The following is a 25,448-nucleotide window of genomic DNA, read 5'->3' on the forward strand; positions in this document are numbered from 1 at the left end:
GTTCCTTCGGGGTTGCCGCGGCGAGTCTTACTTGTAGAACTCCTCGGAGGCGAGCACGCGCTTCAGGATGGTCTTGAGCGACTCCTGGGCCTGGGCGTTGCCGCAGTGCGTGGCGTTGAGGGCCACCATGCCCCTGGTGCTGCACACGTCGGCGATCTTGACGCACGTCCGGTTGTAGTACGTCATGAGCGACGCGGGGTCCGTGCCGTTGGACTGCGCCATGCACTCGTCGTTGGCGCTGTAGCTGAAGCAGCCTGCGGGAAAAAAAGGCGGCGTCACACTTTGAGGGGACTCGAACCCGCGACTAGTAGGAGCGCCCGACAACGTACCCCTCCTCAGGGCAGGGAGACCACGCCAGACTACGGGAGGGGAAAGTCTTGGCCTTGACTGAGAGACACGGGAAAGCAATGACATGAGAATCACGCTGCTCTCCCTGGAGCGGCACGCCTGCCAACGAGCAGTGGGCTGGGACGTACACTGCACCCAGGCACAAGGCTCGCTCCAGGTGGAGTGTGCCAATTCAGTTTGCAGAGCGGCCAGGCCGGCTAGGCCGACAAGAAGAGGACTTGGGCGGGTACTCACGCGGAGAGTTGAAGTCGTGCTTGCAGGAGCCCCAGCCCAGCTCGTAGCTGAACGAGTTGAAGATGTAGAACAGCGCCCATGCCACGATCACCTGGTAGTACACGGTGATGAGCGTGATGACGACCAGCGTGCAGTAGCCCAGGCCTGGAACAAGGAAAACAAACCACGTTCATTTTCTTCCGACTGTCTTTCTCTAGGTCTCAGGTGCGGATCCAGGGGGGAGGGACAATGGACGCTCATTTGGTCTCTAGACAGCCGCCTGCAAGGCAGGCAAAAAGCCACACTTTGCCTCTGTAAGTTGGCAAAAAGCGCTACTTTGCCTCTCCTCTCCCTCAAGCCGGGTCTGCTCTGTATCCGCCACTGCTATGTCTTCGCCACCCCCAATTGGCTCTGGCTGGCCCGCTGCGGCGCTGCACTGTACACGGCGGCCGGCTAGATTCATGCGCGCGCCAGGCCCAGGCCCAGCCAGGCCCAGGCCCAGCCAGGCCCAGGCCCAGCCAGGCCCAGGCCCAGCCAGGCCCAGGCCCAGCCAGGCCCAGGCCCAGCCAGGCCCAGGCCCAGCCAGGCCCAGGCCAGCCGGCCAGGCCCAGCCCAGGCCAGGCCCAGGCCAGGCCCAGGCCCAGCCAGGCCCAGGCCCAGCCAGGCCCAGGCCCAGCCAGGCCCAGGCCCAGCCAGGCCCAGGCCCAGCCAGGCCCAGGCCCAGCCAGGCCCAGGCCCAGCCAGGCCCAGGCCCAGCCAGGCCCAGGCCCAGCCAGGCCCAGGCCCAGCCAGGCCCAGGCCCAGCCAGGCCCACCAGCCAGGCCCAGCCCAGCCGGGCCCAGGCCCAGCCAGGCCCAGGCCCAGCCAGGCCCAGGCCCAGCCAGGCCCAGGCCCAGCCAGGCCCAGGCCCAGCCAGGCCCAGGCCCAGCCAGGCCCAGGGCCCAGCCCAGGCCCAGGCCCAGCCAGGCCCAGGCCCAGCCAGCCAGGCCCAGGCCCAGCCAGGCCCAGGCCCAGCCAGGCCCAGGCCCAGCCAGGCCCAGGCCCAGCCAGGCCCAGGCCCAGCCAGGCCCAGGCCCAGCCAGGCCCAGGCCCAGCCAGGCCCAGGCCCAGCCAGGCCCAGGCCCAGCCAGGCCCAGGCCCAGCCAGGCCCCAACCAGGCCGGTCGGGCCAGCCAACATGAAAGGACGAATATAAAGCACACCTGCCACTGCAGGCGCGCGTCATCATCGGATTCAAAATAAAAACACGACGGCTGCCATGGCGCTTCTCCCGCTCGTGCGGCCCGGGCCCTGCAACCCTAACCTCCATAAGCTCACTTACCTAACCTCACAAGTCGCAAAAGACAGCATTGGTCGCTCGCGCCATGCAATGGGCGTGTCACATAAGAAGAACGCCGCAAGCGTCAAAGTTACGACTCACAACGTGACCGTCGAGCGGCCGGCTGACCTTCTGGCGCATTCTCTAGCGCCTGTGAGGTAGGTCAACGGGCCGGCCCGCAACACGCCGGCGTGCAAACAGTGGCCTACCTTGCCCACCTGATGACGTAAGGGGCGAGGTAGGCCACCGTCTTTACACCGGTGCGTTGCGGGACGGGCAGTCGGCTTGCCTCACAGGCGCTACTTTATCTCGGGCTGGATCACAATGGATCGTCTGCCACTTCGGGGCGGTAAACGTAAATCCCGAATTCCGAATCGCCCAAAAGTGCCCGATTCTCGTTTTCAAAGAGACGGCTCGAACTTGGCGCGCGAACTCCGACCATCGCCGGGCCGCACCGCTGCCTTCGGAGCCGCGCGCTCGAAAGCCGAGTTGGAGTAGAAGCGGTGGCGCGACGGGCGTGTTTATGTTTTGAAAAGTGTTTCGTGAGTGGCTCGTCGGTCTAACGTGACAAAATAGCTTCGCAGTGTTCTGAAGTGGATGTCCGGGCGTGCCTGGAGCTACATGTCATGTCCTGTTCGTATCGATTTGCTGTGAGAAGGTGAGTGAAATTCGACCGAAGCTTAACCTCTTCTCCATCCAACACGGCGGGCTCGGCTTGCACCGATTCACGTAGTCTCTTGGTTTGCACTTCCAAACCGTGAAAGAAGGAGGTGTGAAGGGCGCGAGCGCGAGCCGATTGTAGTTTGAACGAACCGATATCTTCTAGCGGCTCTGTCATTATAGCCATCTAATTTGATCAGTTTAGCAGCTCTATCAAAACATTGTCCGGAGCGGCGGCGGCAGCCGGGCTGCGTCCGCAGCGGGTCGTTTCGGCCGCCGCTGTCAAAAGCCGGAGAGGTATAGACGACTTGAGCTAGGCGAAAGAAGAGGAAGAAAACACCTTCCCGAACATGGCGGCCGGCCCCTCATTGGTCCTAGCAGCCGACGGCGGCCGGCCGCCATGTTCGGGAAGGTGTTTCCTTCCTCTTCTTTCGCCTAGCTCAAGTCGTCTATAACTTTTGAGTGAAGGCGACTCGGCAACGTGTGAGTCTCAAAAACGGAATTGCGTGATTCGAAATTCGAGATCTTTCTTGACCGTGCACAGTGACGAACAGCTTCTAGCCTAGCTTACTTCAAAGCGTTTGATATGCCGGCCACATGGATAAGGGGGCGAGTCTTATGCGAGGAGTATCGACGACTCATCCCTCGTCTCTCTCACACACTGGCGACACGACTTGTCAGCGACGCGTGTCCCCGCGTGGCGTGCCGTGTCGTGTTGTCGCTCGGCGTGTCGGCGTGTCGAAGGCGCCGTAAACCACTTTGCGGCGCGTGCCGAAAGGACCGAAGGGGACCGAAGGGGAGCGTGTTGTCGTTTTGGCACCACCGCCCCGCCAGTGGATCAAGGGCGGCGCGTTTAGTGCGTCGTCCGCCACGGCAGCCCCTACACTGCCTCGTCGCTCTCTCTCTCTCTCCCTCTCTCTCTCTCTCTCTCTCCCTCTCTCTCTCTCTCTCTCTCTCTCTCGCACCTCTGCGGACCGCCCCACGAGTGCGAAAGAGACAGAGACAGAGAGAGAGAGAGAGAGAGAGAGAGAGAGAGAGAGAGAGAGAGAGAGAGAGAGAGAGAGAGAGAGAGAGAGAGAGAGAGAGAGAGAGAGAGAGAGAGAGCGAATGAGTCAGCGCTGCGACGGCGACGTGCGGCGACGTGCCCGTCAAGCGGCGGCCGCGACAGGCCGCGATAAGCGCGACGTTTACTGACCGCCGTAGCCTCAATCCGCGCTCAGGTCGTCGACGCGCAGCGTCGTTTCTTCTCTCTCGCACGCCCACGGGACGCCCCACAGTGGGCCAGAAGACCGGTGAAGGCGTCCAAAACTCGAGACGTGTTTTGAGCTCCAGAGTCGCTAAATGGGACTCGAACCGAACGTGTGGACTCCACCAATGGATTGCTTTCCGAACGAGGAATCCATTGGTGGGGTCACAAGTTCGGTTCGAGTTCTGTTTAGCGACCTGGAGCTCAAAACGCGTCTAGAGTTTTGGCCGCCTCCACCGGTCTTCTGGCCCACTGTGCGCCCCACGAGTGCGACGGAGCGTCGAAACGACTCTTTGGAGAGATCCCGCACCGCACAGCGTTCAAACGGACTTCACCTCGGTTTGGAGCCGTTGAACCAAAGCAGATTAGGACGCGGTAGAAGAGAGCCAAAGACACCTCTTTATGGAGGACTCAGACACGGGTAACCCGCGTATCCGGGAAGACCGCGAAGAACCGACGAAACCGGACCTATAGGCCTCAAAATGAGTACCCGGCTGGGGTGTCAAGCGTCAAGCAGAACCCGGGCTACCCACTTTCGCGGGTTACCCACTCTCAACCACTACCCAGCCCATATTTCTCACATTTTTTCCACGACAAGTACACTTCTGGCGCGCGTTTCTGCCTCTGCCATTCTTAGGCGGATCGTCAGAGTGGCGCGCCGCGGCGTCACGTTTTGGCGCCAAAATCGCGCGCGCTCCGCGATCGAGTACAATCGAGGTATCCAGTGGCGCGGTGCGGCACGGCACGGCCGTTCGATTGGCGGCGGAGCGGTGGATTGCGGATTGTGAGTGGCACTGTGGCATACTGTGGCACACTGTGGCACACTGTGTGGCGTGTTGCGCCGAGCCATTCATGGATCGCATGCCGCCAACGCGCCAACGCGGCGCGGGCCAAAAGTACACACTGTATTACGTGTATTTAGAGACGGGCCTCAAACAAAGATGACAAAGGGGCGAAGTGGGGGGATGTAAATGACAGGCAGACATGCAGACTGATTCCGAGACTCGTCGCTCTGTCTCTCTCGCACCCAAACGGGACCCCGCACGAGTGCGAGAGAGACAGAGCGACGAAAACGACTCTCGGAATCAGCACGCTGCTGCGCCGTGCCAAGCCAAAGGGGGACGGGGTCTCCTATTTTTCGGCGCCTTTTTGTCCGCCCGTCCAATCTGAGTGGCGACGCGAATTTCCCCCGGGCTGCTTCCGAAACCGGCCGCTGCCGTCTACCGTCGCGTCTGCGGAGAGAAAGAGAGACAGAGACAGTTTGTCTTCTTGTTTCGGGCGCGGCATCGCCCACCTGGCGAGCTGTTGCGCGTGCGGGCTGCGGAGCTGCGGGCGTGCGCGCGGACCCGGATGAAAAATTCATCCTCGCGTGGATCACGAACGGGGGCCGCGTCGAAAAGTCGCAGGCGGCGACCTGGAAGTGACCGGAAGTGACCGACAGCTGATTGGCAGGTGAGGCGGGTCGGCTTGGCTGGCTTCCGGGCCGGAAGTGGGCGGGGCGCCCTGGCGGCGAAAGGAGGCCGACGCGACATTTTGGAGGAAAATTTAATGTCTCATCCTTATTCATGGACGAATCAATGGATGATGGAAAAGGGGGGCGGGGGGCATTAATGCCGGATGCCTGATGGTCGCAAATCCCATCGCGCGCTTTGAACCGGAAGGAAGAAAGCTCGGCAACGAGAAGGCCTGGGAATCTGCGTCGTCAGAACGGCGATCTGCGTCCCGCGCGGAGAAGCATTAAATTTGTCACTCCTCTGTTGTTGCTCCTCTCTAACACGAATCACGCCCCCGTGGACGCGGCACGCGCTTAGAGACGCTGCTCGACTGATCCCGAGAGACGTTGTCGTCGCTCTGTCTCCCTCGCACCTATACGGGACGCCCCTTGAGTGCGAGAGAGACGGAGCGACGAAAACGACCCTGGGAATCATTGTGCTGGCCGGGTGCTCGCTCGCACTGCTAATCGGCCTCGGAGTCGCGACGCCGCTCGCCTGGAGCTGCTAGATAAAGCGGGACTTGTGTCCCCGGAGTCCCCGCCCCCTCCCCCCGCCAGCGCACACAGCGCACACAGCGCGGGCGGGGAGCATAATTGGACATCTTCTAATTGGGACTCGAACGGGGAGCGGGGCGCCTAGTCGGGAAGTCGGGAGGTGCTAGTCTGACGCCCATCCAGCAGAAGCTCCAGCAGCGTGGCTCCGCGGCTGCAGACTGGAGCGCCTGTGAATCGGCGGGTAGGCAAACCGCAGCGCGCCGCACCGGCCGGGATGCCTACCCACAGTACCATTACCACTACGGGCTGGACCACAACTGGTAGCAGTTTCGACGGCGGCTGGACCCGGTTGGACTGGACCACACTGGTAGAACTGAAGCGTTGTTTTACGCCTTTATTCAAGCGTACTGGTCACTATGCTTGGCTCAAGCGCGATGGTTAAAGTACTATGCTTGACTTTAAACGTAGTAGTTTCAATGCTTGGCTTCACGCGTAGAGCTCCATCCTCCACTCCAGCCTCCGCTCCAGCCTCCGCTCCAGCCTCCGCTTCAGCCTCCGCTCCAGCCTCCGCTCCAGCCTCCGCTTCAGCCTCCGCTCCAGCCTCCGCTCCAGCCTCCGCTTCAGCCTCCGCTTCAGCCTCCGCTCCAGCCTCCGCTCCAGCCTCCGCTCCAGCCTCCACTCCAGCCTCCGCTCCAGCCGCCCATTGAGCCAGAGGGCAGGCAGCGGGCAGACGGGCTGGGCTGCGGGGTTGGCCGGACGCAGGTGGCGTTTGCGCGCGAACGCAGTGCGAACGCACCGCCGGCGCGGGGGTGGCTTCAAACGTTGACGTCACCGCCACCCCTCCGGGCCCTCCGGCTCTCCAGACCCTCCCCCTCCCCTGCCCCGGCCGTGCCCAGGCGGGGGGCGTGGCGAGTAACGCCCCTGGCGTGACGTCACGCGGTCGATCCCCGTCCATCCTCGCGATCCCCTCCCCCCCGCCGACGCCCCCGCCGTGACAGACGGCACGTCGGCCGCCAGACTGGTTCCGGAGTCGTTATTTCCGTCGCTCTGTCTCTCTCTGGCAGCGGCGTCCTGCACAGGTGCGAGAGAGACGGAGCGGCAAAATAAAGGACTCCCGGAATCGGTCTGTGGTCGGCCCCGTCGGCCCGGAGACGAGGATACGCCACTGTCTTGTTCCCGTCGGCCGAATGATGCATGGTGAGGCCGTTGTTACGCCAGTCCCGAGGTCGCAGGTTCGAATACCACCAAAGGTTGTTTTCTCCGGCTTTCCCCCTCTCATTTTTGAAAGCCCCATCCGTTCGTGATTAATGAGTTAAACACTCCACTCAGCATCATCTGCCTTCACGTTAGTTACTACGTCTTTTTGTTTGGGTTCATTTTTTCACAGCTACCCCACCACGCAATTGCAAAATTTCCTGTTGATTTCTCTTTTTTCCGCGTTGGCTGGGTATTGAGTGGCGAGATGGGGCGGTGCGGGTTCTGTTTGTTCAGTCCGACGTGTCTGACGGTGCGGCGCGCGGCTGGAGCGCACCGACGAAGCTCTGCAGGCTGATTCCGAGAGTCGCTTTCGTCGCTCTGTCTCTCTCGCACCTTTTGGAGACGCCCCCTGAGTGCGAGAGAGACAGAGGCATGACTCTCGGAGTCGCCCACGGTGGCGCCCTACCTCCATGAAGGCCCAGCGTATTGCCGCATGGACCCGGAGGGAAACGGTGGACAGCAGTGCACGTTGCAGGACGCTGTTTGAGTTTCATTCCGGGTAGGTACGTCCCCGCCGAGGCTGCGGGGGCCCCATCCGACCCAACGCTACCCGAGCCCCAAGCGGGCCGCCGCCACCGCCCCACACTGTAAGGCGATCCGTGTTGTCGGTGTTGAGTTTCGAGTGCTTTCCGTCAAAGCGCGGCGGAGGGTAGTTACACCGGCCAGGCAATATTCAGGGGGTGATTCGCCGGCTGCGCCTCCGCCGCCCCTCCGCCCCGCATCACAAATTCCATTAGCCTGTCTATTACGGTGCGCGCCGCGGCTTCGTTCCGAAAACAGGGCTTTCGTCGCGCTGTCTCTCTCTCGCGAGAGAGAGAGAGAGAGAGAGAGAGGGGAGGAGGAGAGGAGGGGAGAGAGAGAGAGAGAGAGAGAGGGAGGGAGAGAGAGAGAGAGAGGGGAGAGGAGAGAGAGGAGAGAAAAGCGAGGGGGAGAGGAGAGAGAGGGGAGAGGAGAGGGAAGAGAGAGAGAGAGAGAGAGAGAGAGAGAGGAAGAGAGAGGAGAGAGGAGAGAGAGAGAGAGAGGAGAGAGAGAGAGAAAGAGCGCCGACGCACCAGGCCACCACCGGGTTGCTGCAGGCTGATTCCGAGAGTCGCTTTCGTCGCTCTGTCTCTCTCGCACCCATACGGAACGCCCCATGAGCGCGAGAGGGACAGCGACGAAAACGACTCTCGGAGTGAGTCTGCTGGAGAGTGGCGGCACCGCGCACGCTGCGCACCGTTCGCTTTGTCCTTGTTACTCCCATCGCTTCCGTCTGACCTGCCACGCCGTCCTTTGAGCAGGTCGTCCCTTTGCCGCGCGCCGCGCCGCGCAGAACAAACGAGAGCGAAACAGACAGCGGCGCAAAAACACGGCGCTCTTTTGCATCCCTTTTGTTTTCCGCTTCGTCATTCGGCAATAACGCAGCATGCTTCGCCGTGCTTCGCCGTGCTTCACCCGGACCGCTTCTAGTGGCGCGGCGCCGCGGCTCCCGAATTCAATTCCGCGGTTTGTGTTTTTGTTCCTCCCACGCCGCGGCAACCGCTCGCTCTGCACCAGCAGGGCAATTCCGCGCAGCCGTCGGTCTGACCCTCTCGCACTCATGGGACGCGCCGCATCAGTGAGAGAGAGAGAGAGAGAGAGAGAGAGGGGGAGAGAGAGAGAGAGAGAGAGAGAGAGAGAGAGAGAGAGAGAGAGAGAGAGAGAGAGAGAGACTTCCATTGTCAGCGGACCCCCTTTTTCTAATCCGGAGGTACCTCTTCCCGCCCTTCCCGCCGTTAATCTCATTCTCCGGCCAGAACCGCGGGGCCCTTTCTCCTCCGAGCCTCCTCTGTTCCTCGTCCTGCCGCACTCCCCGCAGGGCTCCGGAAAGGGAGGGGGGGGGGGGCGAGGGGCACGCAGCAAGCATCCGAGTCTCGCCCTCTCCGCGCCCAAGGTCACATTTGGGAGCCGGCGGAACGTGGAGGGCGGCGAACGGGAAAGGCCCCAGATAGGGGGAGCGAGAGGGAGAGATTTGGGGGGGGGGGGGGGGAAAGAAAGAGAGAGAGAGAGAGAGAGGGGGGGGGGGCGGGAAAAAGAGGGGTGAGGAGGGAGAGAGAAAGATGAGAGAAGTTTTTGATATACGCGGAGAGCATGCCACGTTTCACACCCCCTCCCTCCGGCCCCCTCGACCATTTCTTCGCTTCGAAGGAATGTCCATACAGCCGAGAGGGGAAATGATAGCAATGCCGAGAAGTCTTTTAAGAGTGAGAGGGCGCAGGTGGCTGGGAAGATGAGGCGGCGGGCGTGGTGGCCCGTGCGGGAGTAAATAGGGGTGGGGGAGGGGAAAGGGGTGGAAGGGGGGATTAGTGAGGGGTGCCAGTCTCCGAATATTTGCCTCCTCCAGGCGCAATAGTCCGGCAGCGGGGTGCCCATCATTGCCATAGCCGTCGCCCCCGGGGTGATCCCCCTACTCACGCCCCTGCTTGTCCCACGCGGGGTGGCGGAGTGCATCGCGGGCGGCCCATACGTGCGAGAGAGATCCCCCCCCCCCCCCCCCCCCAGAGGTGACCCCCACTCAACACCACCCCAGTAGGCATGCACCCCGCCACGCCCATCGAGGCCCACCACGAGGACGCCTGCATCCAACATGCATGCGCATGCCTGCGGTGCACCCTGAGCCACACCGATGAAACCGCACCCCTTGCTCGCTCGTGGTTTTGATTTTCACTTTGTACATCCCTCACACTTCTCCCTACTCTGCCCCCCCCCCACCACCCCCACTTCCGGCGGAGCCAATCCCCCGGCAGAGTAATTCGGTCCGGCCAAACCGAGCCAATACTACTCCGGCTGCCCGGGGCGCCGCCACGCCGCCACTTCGGCAGTCAATGGCCGGGCAGGTCGCCGAGCGTCGCCGAGGCACCAGGCCGAGTGGCTCATTCTATTGGGCGCCATTTACCGGCCAGAGTGCCGCGCAGTGCCACGCTGGTTGGCGGCGCCGGGCGGGGTGCGAGCTGACGGCGAAAAAAAAGGAGAAAAGTCAAAGCTCCCCGTTCGACTCCGTTGGCTTTTCCGACGGATTCTGATTCTACTCAGCTCTCGCGAGTCCGCGGTTCAGTTGGCCTTAGCCCTAGTGCAATTCTGCATCTACTGCCTTGCAAGTCCGCTTTAGGATTGCGATCTTCCTAGAAGTACCTCAGTCATGCAGTTCTGTCCCTCACGCGCAACAACATAAGGTTAGGTTCAAACACCTCCAGGAGGTTGGTGCCCCACAGTGACGGTGGAGGCGGCCAAAACTCTAGACGTGTTTTGAGCTCCAGGGTCGCTAAACAGGACTCGAACCGAACGTGTGACCCCACCAATGGATTCCTCGTTCGGAGAGCAATCCATTGGTGGGGTCACACGTTCGGTTCGAGTCCCATTTAGCGACTCTGGAGCTCAAAACGCATCCGGGAGTTTGGCCGCCTCCACCGGTCTTCTGGCCCACTGCGCGCCCCTCTGGAAACAGAAGTCGGCACTGACCGTGGAAGAAGGGGGAGATGCGCTGGAACGCCTCGATGGGCCCCAGCCCCGCGTACTGGCCGATGGCGAGCTCCAGGAAGAAGATGGGCAGGCCGATGAGGAACAGCATGATGATGTACGGGCCTAGGAACGCTCCTGGAACAGTGCAAACACGCCAACTTTAGAACATAAAGTGGTCGCGGCGGCGGTGCGGTGGATCATGGGCAGCCGTGGCGTGGGCCGCACAGCCGCGGCCAGCTGGAGGAAGTCGGTCTCTCTCGCACCCACGGGGCCTCCCGTATAGGTGCGAGAGAGACAGCGATGAAAGCGACCCTCGGAAACAGTCGGCTGTGCCTGACAGCAGATACTCGGCCGCCTGTTAGTGAAGTAACTTTGGGGCCTTGGTCCTCGCTGCTCGCCCTTAGGGCTGCAGGGGCGGATTTGAGCCCCACCCGGGCACTGTGAAAAGTTTGGATGGTTTGGTTTTCACTTAGGTGGCAATTTCAAGGACAATTTTTTCTTACAAGAATGACGTCATCATCAATCCAGTCGATTGCTTTGTTGTGACTAAGTGTCGTAACTTTGATGAATGTGTCATCAATATGTGATGAAATCGTTATCAGTTTCAAGTGATGGTGTCATCATTTTCAAGTGATAAAATGTCGCCACTTTCAAGTGATGAAAATGTCGCTACTTTCAAGTAATTATTAAGTCATCATTTTCAGGTGACGATAATGTCATCATTTTCAAGTGATGATGTCATCATTATTTTCAAGTGATCATAATGCCATCCATGATTTCGTCATAAAGTGGCAAGTAGAAATGCCAGTGAGGCCTTATCCATGCCGCACAAGCGTTGCCCGGGCCTCGCTGACGCAAGTCGCCTTATGGAATGGGATGGGATGGTCTTAAGGGGTGCTCCTCTTCAGGCCTCAACAACTTCCAAGGTCCGATTTGTTTGGCGTGCCGAACTAACTTTGAAAAGTCGCATGTTGCAGGCAGGAGGAGCAGAATGGGGGAAGGGAGGGAGAAGGTGTGGGCAGAGTCAATCAAATGAAGCGAGTTTGCCGCGGGAGCTGGGCTGACTTTCCGGTCTCTTGGTCTGCCTCTCGGTCTGCCTGCCAGCTGCCAGTCTACGCTCGCCTTACTCTTCTTTTCCGAAGTGTCCACGTCTTCTTCCAGGCATTTCTTTGAAAAAGTTCGCTACAGATTGTATTCAAATCAACATTTTATAAGATATATCTTCTGGTAAAATTTTTGAAACAGAAGCTTATTTTCAATGCACAAGCAAAACTAAAGAGAGATGATACGCTTTTTTCGGCCTTTCTGTGCCTTTCGCACTGACGCATACAAGAGCATATCCAACTCTGTTTTGACTAAAGACATTGGGAAGTTTCTCCGTAGTTAGTGAGGGGTAGAGGCAATTTCAGCGGTGCACTGGAGGCCATACGCGGCCATACGCCGTATGGCCCAGAACATTTTTTCGGCCGTGCGTATGGTCCAGAACATTTTCCCCGCCCATACGCTCATTTTTGGCCAGACGATGGCCACGCTCGACTTCTGGGGCCCAGGCGGGCCATTGTCGCCTCTGCGCGCGTTTTGAGCTTGACGCCACGGAAGCGGTCAATGCAATGAGGGAGTTCGTTGATGATAATGAATAATTATCTGCTGCACTCGAGCCCTTAAAAGCTCTAATTCAGACCTTCTCAATCAGTTCAGCTGAGAGCGAGCGAGGTTTCAGCGCCAAGAACATAATTTGTACTTCACTACGAAATTCCTTGACTGTTGACTACAACACACACACACACACACACACACAGCGTATGGTCCAGGACAAAGTTACCAGTGCACCGCTGGGCAATTTTCCTTCCCCCCCCCTTTTCCCTCTCTTCTCCCCTCTGGATGCGCGCTGGGTACGAGGGGTGACCCACTGTAAGATTTAGTGTGCAATGAATGTGGGAATGTGTTGGAATGTGCAAGATTTCTGCTGTATTCGTCACACGTGTTGCCTACTTACAGGCGGTTTTTACTTGAGAATGTGGGAATGTGTTCAAATTTTGTACAATGAATGTGAGTACACTCTAAATATGGGGTGCCCAGCAACTGGGCGCCTTTGTCGCCCGCCCCACTTTTTAGGGTGCCAAATGTCGCCAAGTCTCGGGGTGGACAAATCATACAGTAACCGGCCCTCTCCCATGGTAGAGCATGCCCAGGTGTCTAGATCCTGGGCGACTAAGGTGCCTAGATTCTGGGCACCTTTGGCACCTCAGTCGCTGCTGAGCCATGGGTGAAGGCAGGTTTCCTAATGGTTTGTCCACCCCGAGACTGGGTGACAAAGGTGCCCAGGAATTGGGCGACATTTGGCACCCTAAAAAGTGGGGCGGGCGACAAAGGCGCCCAGTTGCTGGGCACCCCATATTTAGAGTGTAGTTGTTCTCCCCTCGGAAGTGGCTGGACTCACCTCCGCCGTTACGGTAGACGAGGTAGGGGAAGCGCCACACGTTGCCCAGGCCGATGGCGTAGTTGAGGCAGGACATGATGAACTCCACGGGGCTGGCCCAGGACCCGCGGTGGTGCTCCACCGGCGCCACATTGTCCGTCATCTGCAAGCAAAACAACGCACGGTACAGTCACTGCCAAAGGAAGACGCGCACCCTCAGTACAGTGCACTCTCGCGGACGACACGCACACACGCAGAGAGACGCACGGTACAGTCACTGCCAAAGGAAGACGCGCACCCTCAGTACAGTGCGCTCTCGCGGACGAGCAGCTACGCGGCCGCCACCCTCACACATGCAGTCAGACGCACGGTACAGTCACTGCCAAAGGAAGACGCGCACCCTCAGTACAGTGCGCTCTCGCGGACGAGCAGCTACGCGGCCGCCACCCTCACACATGCAGTCAGACGCACGGTACAGTCAATGCCAAAAGAAAAAGGCGCTGACCCTTGCGACGCAAACGTCCCGTACAGTGCACTCTCGACACGCACACGCGCACAGTCAGACGCGCGGTAGTCACCGCCACAAGGAAAGGCACGCGTGCCACGCGAATGTACTGTACTCGCGGGGATAAACAAGGCGGCCGAATCGCACACAGTGTGGCAGCCCGGCCGACATGGCCGCGAGACCGCCACTGCTCTCTCGGAGGCGGCCACGGCGATTCGGACGCGGCCGCCGCATTCCGACTGCAGACTGATTCCGCGAGTCGTTTTTGTCTCACTGTCTTTCTCGTGGGCGTCCCGTGCAGGTGCGAGAGAGACAGAGCGACGAAAAGGACTCTCGGAATCAGTCTGCAGCGCGACTCATTAAAAAGCACGGTGTTTTGCCGCCGGCAGCATCCCCGTGCCGCCGTCGCCGCCGTCCCGCCACAGGCACTGCTTTGTGGAGCGCGGCGCCGCGGCCCCCGCCGGCTTGGGTCCGAACAGCGCCCTCGTCGCTCTGTCTCTCTCGCACTCATCGAGCGTCCCGTTTGGACGCGAGAGAGACGGAGCGATAAATCGCTTGGCGGGGTCAGCCTTCTGCGTGCGTACTCCACCGCGTTATTTCCGTCACCTGTGCCAGTGCCCCCGGCTCTGTGCTCCACCCACAAAGACGGCGGGCTCCGTGACGCCGCGGCGGGGCGGGGCGAGGCGAGGCGAGGCGGGGCGAGGCGAGGCGTGGGCGTGGCGTGGCACGGCCACCCTATTCTGATTTTGATACCCGCACCCGTCGGCAACCGCCAACCCAGACTGGCAACCGGCGCGCACCGGTTCGCGGGTTCCTTCCCTGCCCGACGCCCGACCCGCACCCACTCCACTGCTCCACCGGCGCCAGGGCGTCCACCACGCCGCGGGGGCACGGCCACATTCCCCGCCGAGATAATCCCGCGGACTAAATAGCAGAGAAAGTCTGAGACGGCGGCGATCACATCTACGCCCAGTGTGGCGACGAAGTTTAACCTGTACTCAAAGTAAGGCCTCTGACAGACGTCATGTCGTACGTACATAGCCACTTGACACCTCTTCTCGATATCGAAATGCGACCAACGCGGTGTTCAAAACGTATGTCAGAAGTGGGATTCGAACCCACGCCCACAGAAGTGGACTGCGACCTGAACGCAGCGCCTTAGACCGCTCGGCCATCCTGACAGATGAGATGCATCAGACCGGTGCGGCAACACTCGCCAAGCGTTGGGTGGGGCGTGCACGTTGGGTTGCCTAGCCTCGACTCGTCGGGCGCTCTGGCGCGCCACTGCGTTCTCTGTCGGGCGGCACACCTCTGAACAGCGGTTTCGTCGCTCTGTCTCCCTCGCACTCATGGGGCATCCCGCGCGTATGCGAGAGAGACGAAGAGAGAGAGAGAGAGAGAGAGAGAGAGAGGGGGGGGGGAGGTTGCCGGCCGTGTCGCTGCCGTGGCCGTGCTGCAGGAGCTCGATTCCGAGCAATACCCTCGTCGCTCTGTCTCTCTCTCCTTTGCACTCAAAGGGAATCCCCTATAGGTGCGAGAGAGACAGAGCGACGAAAACGACTTCCGTAATCGGCCTGCTGGCCGCGTTGGCCGCGTTCGGCACGAGCAGACGACCTGTTGGCCGCGTCCCCGCAGCCCATCGACCACGCGCTGCTTCGCCGCTTTCCGGGTTTCGTGTTTCGAGCGGCGCCCTGCCCTTCCAGAACCCAGAATCGATGCACCGTTTCCTGACAGTGTAGCCCGCGCCCGCGGACAGGTGTTCTGGTCTGTGCATGTGCACGGTCCTGGCGCCCCTGCGGTCCGCGAGGCGTGGGGCGTGGGACACCCCGCGAGCTCGCATGAGGGCATGGGGGTGCGCGACGAGACAGTGCTCTCTCTCTCTCTCTCCCCCTCTCTCTCTCCCTCTCTCCCTCTCTCTCTCTCTCTCTCTCTCTCTCTCTCTCTCTCTCTCTCTCTCTCTCCTCTCCCTTACCCTCACCCTGACCCCCTCTTTTGGAAGAGAGATACACATCCATGCCCTCTTGCTCTCTCCCTCCGCCACATTGACACACCTTTCTCGCTTCTTCTTGCATATTAATTAAGACCTCGGCCGAGACGGAAGGACCTTGCTTATATTTTGTCGCCCCCTTCCGCGACCCTGCACACGCAAAGTGTATCTGCGTGTGTGTGTGTGTACATGTATGTGTGGGCACGTGTGTGTGTGTGTGTGTGTGTCCGTGTGTGTGTGTGCGCGCGCGCGTGTGTGTGTGTGTGTGTGTGTGTGTGTGTGTGTGTGCGCGTGATACCCTCCTTCTTCTTTCCTCGCAGTCGTCGCTCTCTTTCTCCTTCTGGGACGGCGCCACACCGGTGCGCAAAGAACACCGGGAACAACAGCGGCACACAAAGGTACGGGGGGAAAAGGGGGTGGGGGAGGCCGCCGGTGAGCGCAGCCAACAATCCGCAAAACAATAATAGAAACCCCCCGTCCCGGCCCTCGTTTATTTAATCGTTTGTCCCGGCGGACTTGTTTACATGCTGCGCTCGCTAAGCAGGCGACGCGGCGACACGACAAGCATCAGCCAATCAGAGAGAAGTGGGAGGAGGGGGAAGGGGGATGGACGGACGGACGGTGTAATGACCACACGCGCGCATCAGCGAGCAATCATTTGCCGAGCGAAGTGTGAATCGGCACCGTGTGTCGATGCGCGCGACTAAACATAGCTTAATCCGCACTCGTGGTTACAGTGGGCGTTCCGATGCACTGGGGTTCTCTCTCCTCTACCCCCCCCCCCGTCCCGCCCCGGCCGGTGGCGTTGTTACGTATGTATCGCGATGATGACAAGGGCACCCCTCCCCCCTCTCCCGAGACGTGCTAGCTGCAGGCCGACTGCCAAGAGTTAGCCAGCGGACCTGCCCATCCCCCCCCACTTTTTTCGAACCTGTTGTTACACGTTCGCGGCACGTCTTTGCAAAGCCTTTACAAATTTGCACAGGTACGGCGTGGCGTATCGTTCCCGCGTGTTATGGCTGGGCATAAATTTGCGGGAGCTCGCCCGGCCACAATGGGGATTGGCGCTACGGAACGGCTCAGCGGCGGACAATGGGAGTGGGGGGGGGGAGCTGGCTTTGAGGGGGTCCTCTATCAGGGGGTTGTGTGGGGTGCGGGTGGGGGTGCTGTCAGGACCGAGCGGCATTCTGGACGTGTGCACACTGGGGAATCCAGCGGACGCACTGCAAAAGCGCCTCCCAAGGGCAAGCCGTAGGGCAAGCGGCCATGGGGCAAGCCGGGGCAGGCCAGCCGAGCCGGGCCGCTGCACTGCAAATCCGAGACTCGCCCTCTGTTTCGCACAGCAAGCGGTACCAGCCCGTCGCAATAAAAAGTCGGCGTGATAAAATTATTGGATAAAGATTGTTGTAGGCACAGTAGATAGCTTTTAGACTTTTATAGACATCTATATTTTTATGTAGGTATATTTTGAAATGTTAAAAACTGAAAAAATGTCAAATTTTAAAAATATTTTTCATTAAATCGGATCTGACGATAAAGTTCCTCTCAATAAAAGCGAACGACTGTTCGCGCCACCGCCCTCGAGATAAATAACTGAGCCGCTATTTCAGGCCGTGCTGCAGGCAGGCGGCGCAGGCGGGGCTGGCGGGGCTGGCAGCCCCAGGGTCGAGTGAGAGCGACTTTGGCGGTCAAGGCCGTCCATGCCTTGGCGTGGCCTTGGGCGCAGTGGCGTGCAGGCCACTCGCCGCGATCCGCGCCAAAAGTTGAGGCCGCCGCGCCTCTCGACGGGCTGCAAGGGGATGCTCGGCGGAGTTCGGGGAGGGGGAGGGGAGGGGGGTCATTAGTGGCGGGGAAGTTCAAGTTCGCCCCCAAGCCGAGTTTACGGGGAGCTCCTAATCACACCTGCTGCCGACACCCACGCACCGCACAGTGGGCCAGAAGACCGGTGGAGGCGGTCAAAATCCCGGACGCGTTTTGAGCTCCGGAGTCGCTAAATGGGACTCGAACCGAGCGTGTGACCCCATCAATAGATTGCTCTTCGAACGAGGAATCCGTTGGTGGGGTCACACGTTCGGTTCGAGCCCTATTTAGCGCATATGGAGCTCGAAACGCGTTTAGAGTTTTGGCCGCCTGCGCCGGTCTTCTGGCCCACTGTGCGCCCTGATCCCGTCCCTTTCACTTGGGACTCGAGCTCGAGGCGAGCCCGCGCGTGGCGTGGGCCTGGGTCCCGCCAGCTTGCTCCAACTATCCAGAAGACTGATTTAGTCCGAGAGTAATTTTCGTCGTCCTGTCTCTCACGCATCTGTTCAGGACGCCACAGAGAGAGAGAGAGACAGAGCGACAGAATCAGTCTCCTCTGCAGACTGATTCCGCACAGTGTGGAGAGGCCCACCAGCATCGCTCTGTCTCTCTCCCACTCATACGTACTCTCGGTCTGTCTCCCTCGCAGCGGGCCCCTCTGCACTGTGCGCAATCAGGCTGCAGGCTGCAGTCCATTCCGTAGGTCTGTCCCTCCCCCTCTCCCACCCACGCGGGCCGCTCCATGAGAGCAAGAGAGAAACAGCTCGGCCGGTAGGGAAAGCACGTGAAACAAACGGCGTGACCGATATCGACCCACGGCGCGGCACCGCGGAACGACCGGGGTGACTCCTGTGTCCCCTGGGCACTCGCATCGCACCACCAGCCAGCCCCTCCCCCCCCCCCCGCTTCCGCGCCGTGGAGTCTGCCTGCAACAACCCCCAGCCAGCAGCCCTACAGCCCTACAGCTCCCCAGCGCGCCATCCGGACTCGCAGTCCGCGCACGCAGGGACGCAGGGACCGCCCTGACAAGTGGGTACCTCGAGAGTACCCACGTCAGCGCGCTCGCCGTGCGTCCGTGAATGTGCTTTTGTGTGTGTGTGGGGGGGGGGGGGGTGTTTAAGTGTGTTTGTGTGTGTATGTGCACGCCCGCGGGTGTGCAATGTGTTTGAGGCGAAAAGGGTTTCACGACAACGTTACTGTCGAGCACCTGTCGTTCCAGTCGCGTCAACAATTACTGCCGCTGGTGAGAATGGCATCTGTGTGGGAGCGTGGGTGCAAGGCGTTGCTGCCGGTGTGGGGGCTTGGCGGGGGTGGTGTCGGGGGGCCGGGGCGCCAGCAGGTGGTGGTGGGTGGTGGGCGGTGGGTGTGGCGGGGCCCGGCGCACGGCGGCTCTGGTTGTGGAAGGGATGGGCGGCAGGGTCGCTGGCGAACCACCCCCTGCCCGTGGCCCCCCAACACCCACACTGCGCAGTTCCCGTGTGCCCCATTGGGGAGCCCATCGCATCGCGGCCGACCGAATAAGATCGCAATTATTGGTGGCGAGGTGCACGGAAGCGTAAACTGAAGCGCGCAGCGCGCCCGGCGGAAGGGTGGGGGTAATAGGTCCGTGGGGCATAAGCCGGCTCCGCGTAGCCGCGAATGTTTCGTCGGTGCTTGCCAAGCGAAAGGTTGCGGGTTCGATCCCCCCTCACCTCCCCCCGCCCGGGGGATTTTATTTCGCGCGGCGAGGCGTGTTTTGCCGTGAAATGCTAAGCACTACAAACGTCAGAGCCGAGGCGGCGGGGGCGGGGCCGGGCGGGGTGCGATAGCGGCGTGGAACGGCGTCACGAAGGGCGTCGCCGAAACTCGGCCCTTCCCGCCGCATCTTGGATTCCATTCGTCTTATCCGATCGTTAGTTCGGTGACGGCGCCACCTGAGGGGCAGAGATAAGGACCGGACAACTACGGCAGGCGGACAACCAGGCGGACAGCCACGGCAGGCGGACAGCCAGGCGGACAGCCAGGGCAGGCGGACAGCCACGGCAGGCGGACAGCCAGGCGGACAGCCAGGGCAGGCGGACAACCAGGCGGACAGCCAGGCGGACAGCCAGGGCAGGCGGACAACCAGGCGGACAGCCAGGCGGACAGCCAGGGCAGGCGGACAACCAGGCGGACAGCCAGGCGGACAGCCAGGGCAGGCGGACAACCAGGCGGACAGCCAGGCGGACAGCCAGGGCAGGCGGACAACCAGGCGGACAGCCAGGCGGACAGCCAGGGCAGGCGGACAACCAGGCGGACAGCCAGGCGGACAGCCACGGCAGGCGGACAGCCAGGGCAGGCGGACAACCAGGCGGACAGCCAGGCGGACAGCCACGGCAGGCGGACAGCCAGGGCAGGCGGACAACCAGGCGGACAGCCAGGCGGACAGCCACGGCAGGCGGACAGCCAGGGCAGGCGGACAACCAGGCGGACAGCCAGGCGGACAGCCAGGGCAGGCGGACAACCAGGCGGACAGCCAGGCGGACAGCCACGGCAGGCGGACAGCCAGGGCAGGCGGACAACCAGGCGGACAGCCAGGCGGACAGCCACGGCAGGCGGACAGCCAGGCGGACAGCCAGGGCAGGCGGACAGCCAGGGCAGGCGGACAGCCAGGCGGACAGCCAGGGCAGGCGGACAGCCAGGGCAGGCGGACAACCAGGCGGACAGCCAGGCGGACAGCCAGGCGGACAGCCACGGCAGGCGGACAGCCAGGCGGGCAGCCAGGGCAGGCGGACAGCCACGGCAGGCGGACAGCCAGGCGGACAGCCAGGGCAGGCGGACAGCCACGGCAGGCGGACAGCCAGGCGGACAGCCAGGGCAGGCGGACAGCCACGGCAGGCGGACAGCCAGGCGGGCAGCCAGGGCAGGCGGACAGCCACGGCAGGCGGACAGCCAGGCGGGCAGCCAGGGCAGGCGGACAGCCACGGCAGGCGGACAGCCAGGCGGACAGCCAGGGCAGGCGGACAGCCAGGCGGACAGCCAGGGCAGGCGGACAACCAGGCGGACAGCCAGGCGGACAGCCAGGGCAGGCGGACAGCCAGGCGGACAGCCAGGGCAGGCGGACAGCCATGCCCTTCGGATTGATAGACGTTAACAGGATGTCGAGGGCGGGGCCACCCCAGCCAATCAAAACGGTTTGTGTCGTCGATTTTGGCCTTTTGACCTGGAGAGCTTTCTTCTGCAGGCGGCTGCTCCAGGCCCCTCCAGGCCCTCGACCTTGCGGCCCGGTCCCGGTGCGCGGGGCGCGCTGCACAGCGTGATTGGCCAGGGACTCGGAGAGGTCGGGGATTTCCCCAGCGCGGCGCTGGTCCTTGTTTGGTGCCGGGCTGCAGGGGACAGCGGGGCGTGGAGCGCGCGGAGCCCGCCCGACAGGTCCTCGGCATGATTGAGCTGCTGCCGAGAGGCTCGCGAGGACCGTGAGGACCGCGAGGACCGCCCCCTCCTCCTCCGAGAGCATTCGCCACTGGACACAGGAAAGTGAAATCGGCCGACGGCGGCAGCGGCGGCCGTGGATGCCGTCAGGGCCCCTGCGAGGTAGGCAGCCTCCACGCCCGCAGCGCTTGGGTGCGTCCGCGCTGCCTACCTCGCAGTCGGCCCGCCACGCGCCTCGCCGATACACCGATAAACACGAGGTCATTGAGATGCGGACCAGCGGACCGCTCCGCTACGCTGGGAAGCTCGCAAGGCTAAAATCGAAAGCGGTAAACAGCGGCCGGCACTTCATAAATCGGCCGGTCGTTAAGTCGAGAGGACGCCGTCAGACCGGTCGGCGGCGCCACCCTCGCTCCGTCCTCGTCGCGGCGAGGCACAGTGGGCCAGAAGACCGGTGGAGGCGGCCGAAACTCTAGACGCGTTTTGAACTCCAGAGTCGCTAAACAGGACTCGAACCGAACGTGTGACCCCACCAATGGATTGCTCGTTCGGAGAGCGATCGATTGGTGGGGTCACACGTTCGGTTCGAGTCCTGTTCAGCAACTCTGGAGCTCAAAACGGGTCTAGAGTTTTGGCCGCCTTCACCGGTCTTCTGGCCCACTGTGCGGGGCCGGCCGGCCGGCAGAGGGAGAGAGACGGCGCTCACTGTCACTCTCTGCGCCGCGCCCCGCCGTGTTGGTGTTGTCGTGACCTACATGTAGTGGCACATCGTCACAACTTGCACGTACGGGCCGGGCTTCTCACCTGGCCCCCGGACAGCGGAGCGGGGCAGGCGCTGCGCCAAACCTCTGCATTCCCGATGCCATCACACTGTATCACACTGCCTATCTTTCTTTATGGCCTGCACTGGAAAGGGAAACTCTTCGCCGCTGATAGTGTACTCGCGTGAGGTGCGCCAGGGCACTGTTGTTTTCGCGCGGAGGCGCCGCTGCAGCGCGCTGCGCCAGGCGCGCGAAACAAACAAACAAATAAAAGGCTTGCCGAGACAGCTATCCACAGTGGGCCAGAAGACCGGTGGAGGCGGTCAAAATCCCGGACGCGTTTTGAGCCCCAGAGCCGCTAAATGGGCCTCGAACCGAACGCGTGATCCCACCAATGGATTGCTCTCCGAACGAGGAACCCTTTGGATGTGTCACACGCTCGGTTCGAGTCCGGTTTAGCTATGGAGCTCAAAACGCGTCTAGAATTTTGGCCACCGGCACCGGGCTTCTGGCCCACTGTGCCATTCGGCGATGCGGCGGCCGTTTGTCGGCCAAACTAGAGGAATGCCTTGTTTGGGGCAATTGGCAGGCCTTGCCCGAAGTCCCGGTGCGTGACGTCATCGTCACCGCGTCCCGGCCGGCGAGTACACTGGCAGCAGACTGATTCCGAGAGTCGTTTTCGTCACTCCTGTCTGTCTTTCTCACCTATACGGGTTGCCTCATGAGTTCGAGAGAGACAGAGCGACGAAAAGGACTCTCAGTCTGCAGTGCCGGCAGCCCCATCCGCCGCGCCACTGGCGGGACGCACGTACAATGTACATCGGAATTTGAAGGAATTTCGGGCCTAATTGGCGCGCCGCCGAGTCCGCGCCACTGTATTACGGCGACGCCGGTCTGCGAACAGTGTAGTGTCCACTGTCCAGCTCGTGTTTTTCGGGGAGTGTATTCCTGCAGGCATAACCGTCAACTAACTACTCTAACTTCAGACAGCGGTCCTGGCTTTGGACACGTACACAGCAAGAAGTAGGTACAGGCAGGCAGCCAGGTCAAATTATTTTATGACAAGAGCTTTTCGTGCAATCAAATTATCTGCTTCCGAGTTTATCTGTTGGCTGCTCTGCTTGACGACGTGTCAAAAGTGAGGACCGCTGCGCGAAGTTAGCGGAGTTGACGGTATGGACGCGGACGTGAAACCAGCGAAACAGAATCGTTTTAATCGTTTCCTTCTTGTAGCTAGGAAGCTGATAACCCTTGCGAAAAAGAAGGACTGAATGACATTCCCTTGTGGGACGTAAGTCACTCACGTGTTCTGTCTAGACAGGAAAGTACTTTTCGGCAGCGAGTGGAAACTCCCTCGGCCGCTGCGTCGCTGGCAGACGCCAGACGTTAATCGGTGCGACTTCGTCATGGGTTTTGAGGGCCACAGTGACGCTCACGCCGATGTGTGCTTGTGGGTCACTTCGGTGTTTCAAACGCCTCTCTACTTTGTCTACGGATACACTAGCGAATCGCATCACGTGCTGCGCCTCGAGTGGCCCACCTTTACGCCTTTATCTGAACGGCGATTCAGAACGGCCGTCGCTCTGTCTCTCTCGCACCCTTACGGCGCGCCCCGTGAGTGCGAGAGAGACAGAGCGACGGAAGGCCGTCCGGAGTCCGCCTGCTGTTTGGCCGTTTAGCCGGCCGCGTGCACCGCCTTATCTCTCGCTTTCCTCCTGCGACGCGAAGCCGGCGACGTCACCTGGACGCCTCTGTCTCTCTCGCACCTATAGGAAACGCCCATGAGTGCGAGAGAGACAGAGAGACGCGACAGGGTTGCTCGGCCGCATGCACGCATGCAGGCATCAGAGCGCCGCCCAGCCGTCTGATTCCGAGCACTCTTTCGTCGCTCTGTCTCTCTCGCACTCATGGGGCGGTCCGTAGGGGTGCGAGAGACAGAGCGACGAAGCAGTGTTCGGAATCAGACGGCTGGTGACGACCCAGGAGTAAAGCAAGTCTCTCTCGCACACACGGGGCGTCGCGTGTGGGTGCGAGAGAGACAGACACGTCGGAATCGGACAGCCGATAAAGGCCGGACTATAGCGAGCAAGACAGCAGGTCGTCAACCCCTGGCAACTCTTTGATCCTGCCCGCGGTCGCGGGGCAGCGCAGTGCTTCCGAAAAGCGTTTTCTCACCGTCTCTCTCGCGCCCCCACGGTGCGCCCCGTCAGTGCGAGAGAGACAGACGCGTGCCTGTAGGGACGGAACAAACAGGTCGATCTCCTGGCCGACGCCGTGCCGACGCGAACGAACGAGGCGACAACGGCCGAATTCGACCGGCTCACAGTGGGCCAGAAGACCGGTGGAGCGGCCAGAATTCTAGAAGCGTTTTGAGCTCCAAAGTCGCTAAATGGGACTCGAACCGAACGTGTGACCCCACTAATGGATTCCTCGTTCGGAGAGCAATCCATTGGTGGGGTCACACGACCCATTAAGCGACTCTGGAGCTCAAAACGCGTCTAGAATTTTGGCCGCTCCACCGGTCTTCTGTGCGGCTGCCTCTCTTCCTCTCTTTCCCCTGCACTTCGCGCGCAGGCATGGCCGTGGCTGGCCGTGGCACCGGGCCGTGAAAGTATCCCCCTCTCCCTCTCTCGTTCGCCAGTGTGTCAGTCTGTCTCCGTCTCGCGGCGGCGTGGGGGAGGGGGAGGGGCAGACACGCACCAGACGTGCGGCCCGCGGCGCGGCCAGGCACGAGCAAGAGCGCGCGCCAATTGCGTCATCGGAGAAAGAGGCGGGGTGGCGATGAAGAGAGAGAGAAAGGGGGGGGGGGGGCAGAGGAAAGGCAGCCGGTGTCCGTGACAAGGCGCCGCATTACGTCCAGATCGCGCAGGTCCCCGCAGGTCCACGCCGGCCCTGCTGCTGCAGTTGACACAATCAGCGCGACCGCCACGCGATACAACTGCCGAGTCGTTTCGTCGCTCTGTCTCTCTCTCTCTCTCTCTCTCACCCTTCCGGAACGCACCATGAGTGCGACAGAGACGGGCCCAGTGACCCAACGGAATTAGTCTGCAGAGCCTTGCCTCCGTGCAGCTGTCATTGAGCGGCTGATCTCGGGTTCGCGCTTTGAGCGCGCCGGCGGCGCCACGACGGCGTGCAGAGACACGCCGGTAAGACAGACGCCGGTAAGAGACGCCGGTTAGAGAGACGCCGGTAAGACAGACGCCGGTTAGAGAGACGCCGGTAAGACAGACGCCGGTAAGAGACGCCGGTTAGAGAGACGCCGATAAGGGAGACGTCGGTAAGGGAGACGCCGGTTAGAGAGACGCCGGTAAGGAAGACGCCGGTTAGAGAGACGCCGGTAAGAGAGACGCCGGTAAGGGAGACGCCGGTTAGAGAGACGCGGGAGACGTCGGTAAGGGAGACGCCGGTTAGAGAGACGCCGGTAAGGAAGACGCCGGTTAGAGAGACGCCGGTAAGAGAGACGCCGGTAAGGGAGACGCCGGTTAGAGAGACGCCGGTAAGGTAGATGCCGGTTAGAGAGACGCTGGTTAGAGAGACGCCGGTTCGAGAGACGCCAGTAAGAGAGACACCGGCAGAGAGACGCCGGGGTCTCTTCTCGGTCGCTCCAGCCGCCATTTCCCGCTTCCCTGCCTGCACGGCCTGGTTGCGAGGCTGGCGGGCGGGGCCCCGCTAACCTCAAAAGAGGGTGGCGCCCCCCTGCCTGCGGCGGCCCGGCGGCGCGGCGGGGCGGCGCGGACCACGTGGACACGCCGGGTGGCGCCAGCGGGCGGCAGCACCGGCCGTGGCGATCTGGCGACCGCGGCGAAGCGAAATTGGCGGCCGAAACGAAAAGCGGGCGAAAGGCGCCAGATGGAGTCCAGGCCGCCACACTGCGAAACGCAGATGCGCATAGCCCACACAGTGCACACACGCCTTCGATCGGCGCGGCGCGACCCAGGGCCGCCAAGGGCCCAAACACGACGCCATTCATGCTGCCCATTCATCACTCACCTTGCTGCCGGTGGCGGTGCCGCGGGGAGGGGAGGGGAAAACAGAAAAAGAAGGGAGAACGAAAAATAAAAACGGGGTGCCCGACTTAGCG

General features: G+C 61.5%; 1 protein-coding gene and 1 non-coding gene across 2 annotated transcripts in view; both read right to left on the reverse strand.

Moving 5' to 3' along the window:
- The window catches only part of LOC117652160 (sodium- and chloride-dependent GABA transporter 2-like), a 50,247-nt gene that overhangs the window by 8,672 nt on the left and 16,127 nt on the right, over window positions 1–25,448 (reverse strand). Inside the window, exons 3-6 of the mRNA XM_034396861.1 lie at window positions 12,946–13,087; window positions 10,506–10,640; window positions 583–726; window positions 32–254 (exon numbers count right to left, since the gene is read on the reverse strand). Of these exons, the coding sequence (XP_034252752.1) occupies window positions 32–254; window positions 583–726; window positions 10,506–10,640; window positions 12,946–13,087 (644 nt within the window). The remainder of the gene's footprint in view (window positions 1–31; window positions 255–582; window positions 727–10,505; window positions 10,641–12,945; window positions 13,088–25,448) is intronic.
- Window positions 14,527–14,610, reverse strand: Trnal-cag. Its single transcript has one exon. It is a non-coding gene; the product is annotated as a tRNA-Leu (tRNA).

Source organism: Thrips palmi, unplaced genomic scaffold (assembly GCF_012932325.1).
Source record: "Thrips palmi isolate BJ-2018 unplaced genomic scaffold, TpBJ-2018v1 HiC_scaffold_7, whole genome shotgun sequence".
In the NCBI taxonomy this organism is placed as follows: domain Eukaryota; kingdom Metazoa; phylum Arthropoda; class Insecta; order Thysanoptera; family Thripidae; genus Thrips; species Thrips palmi.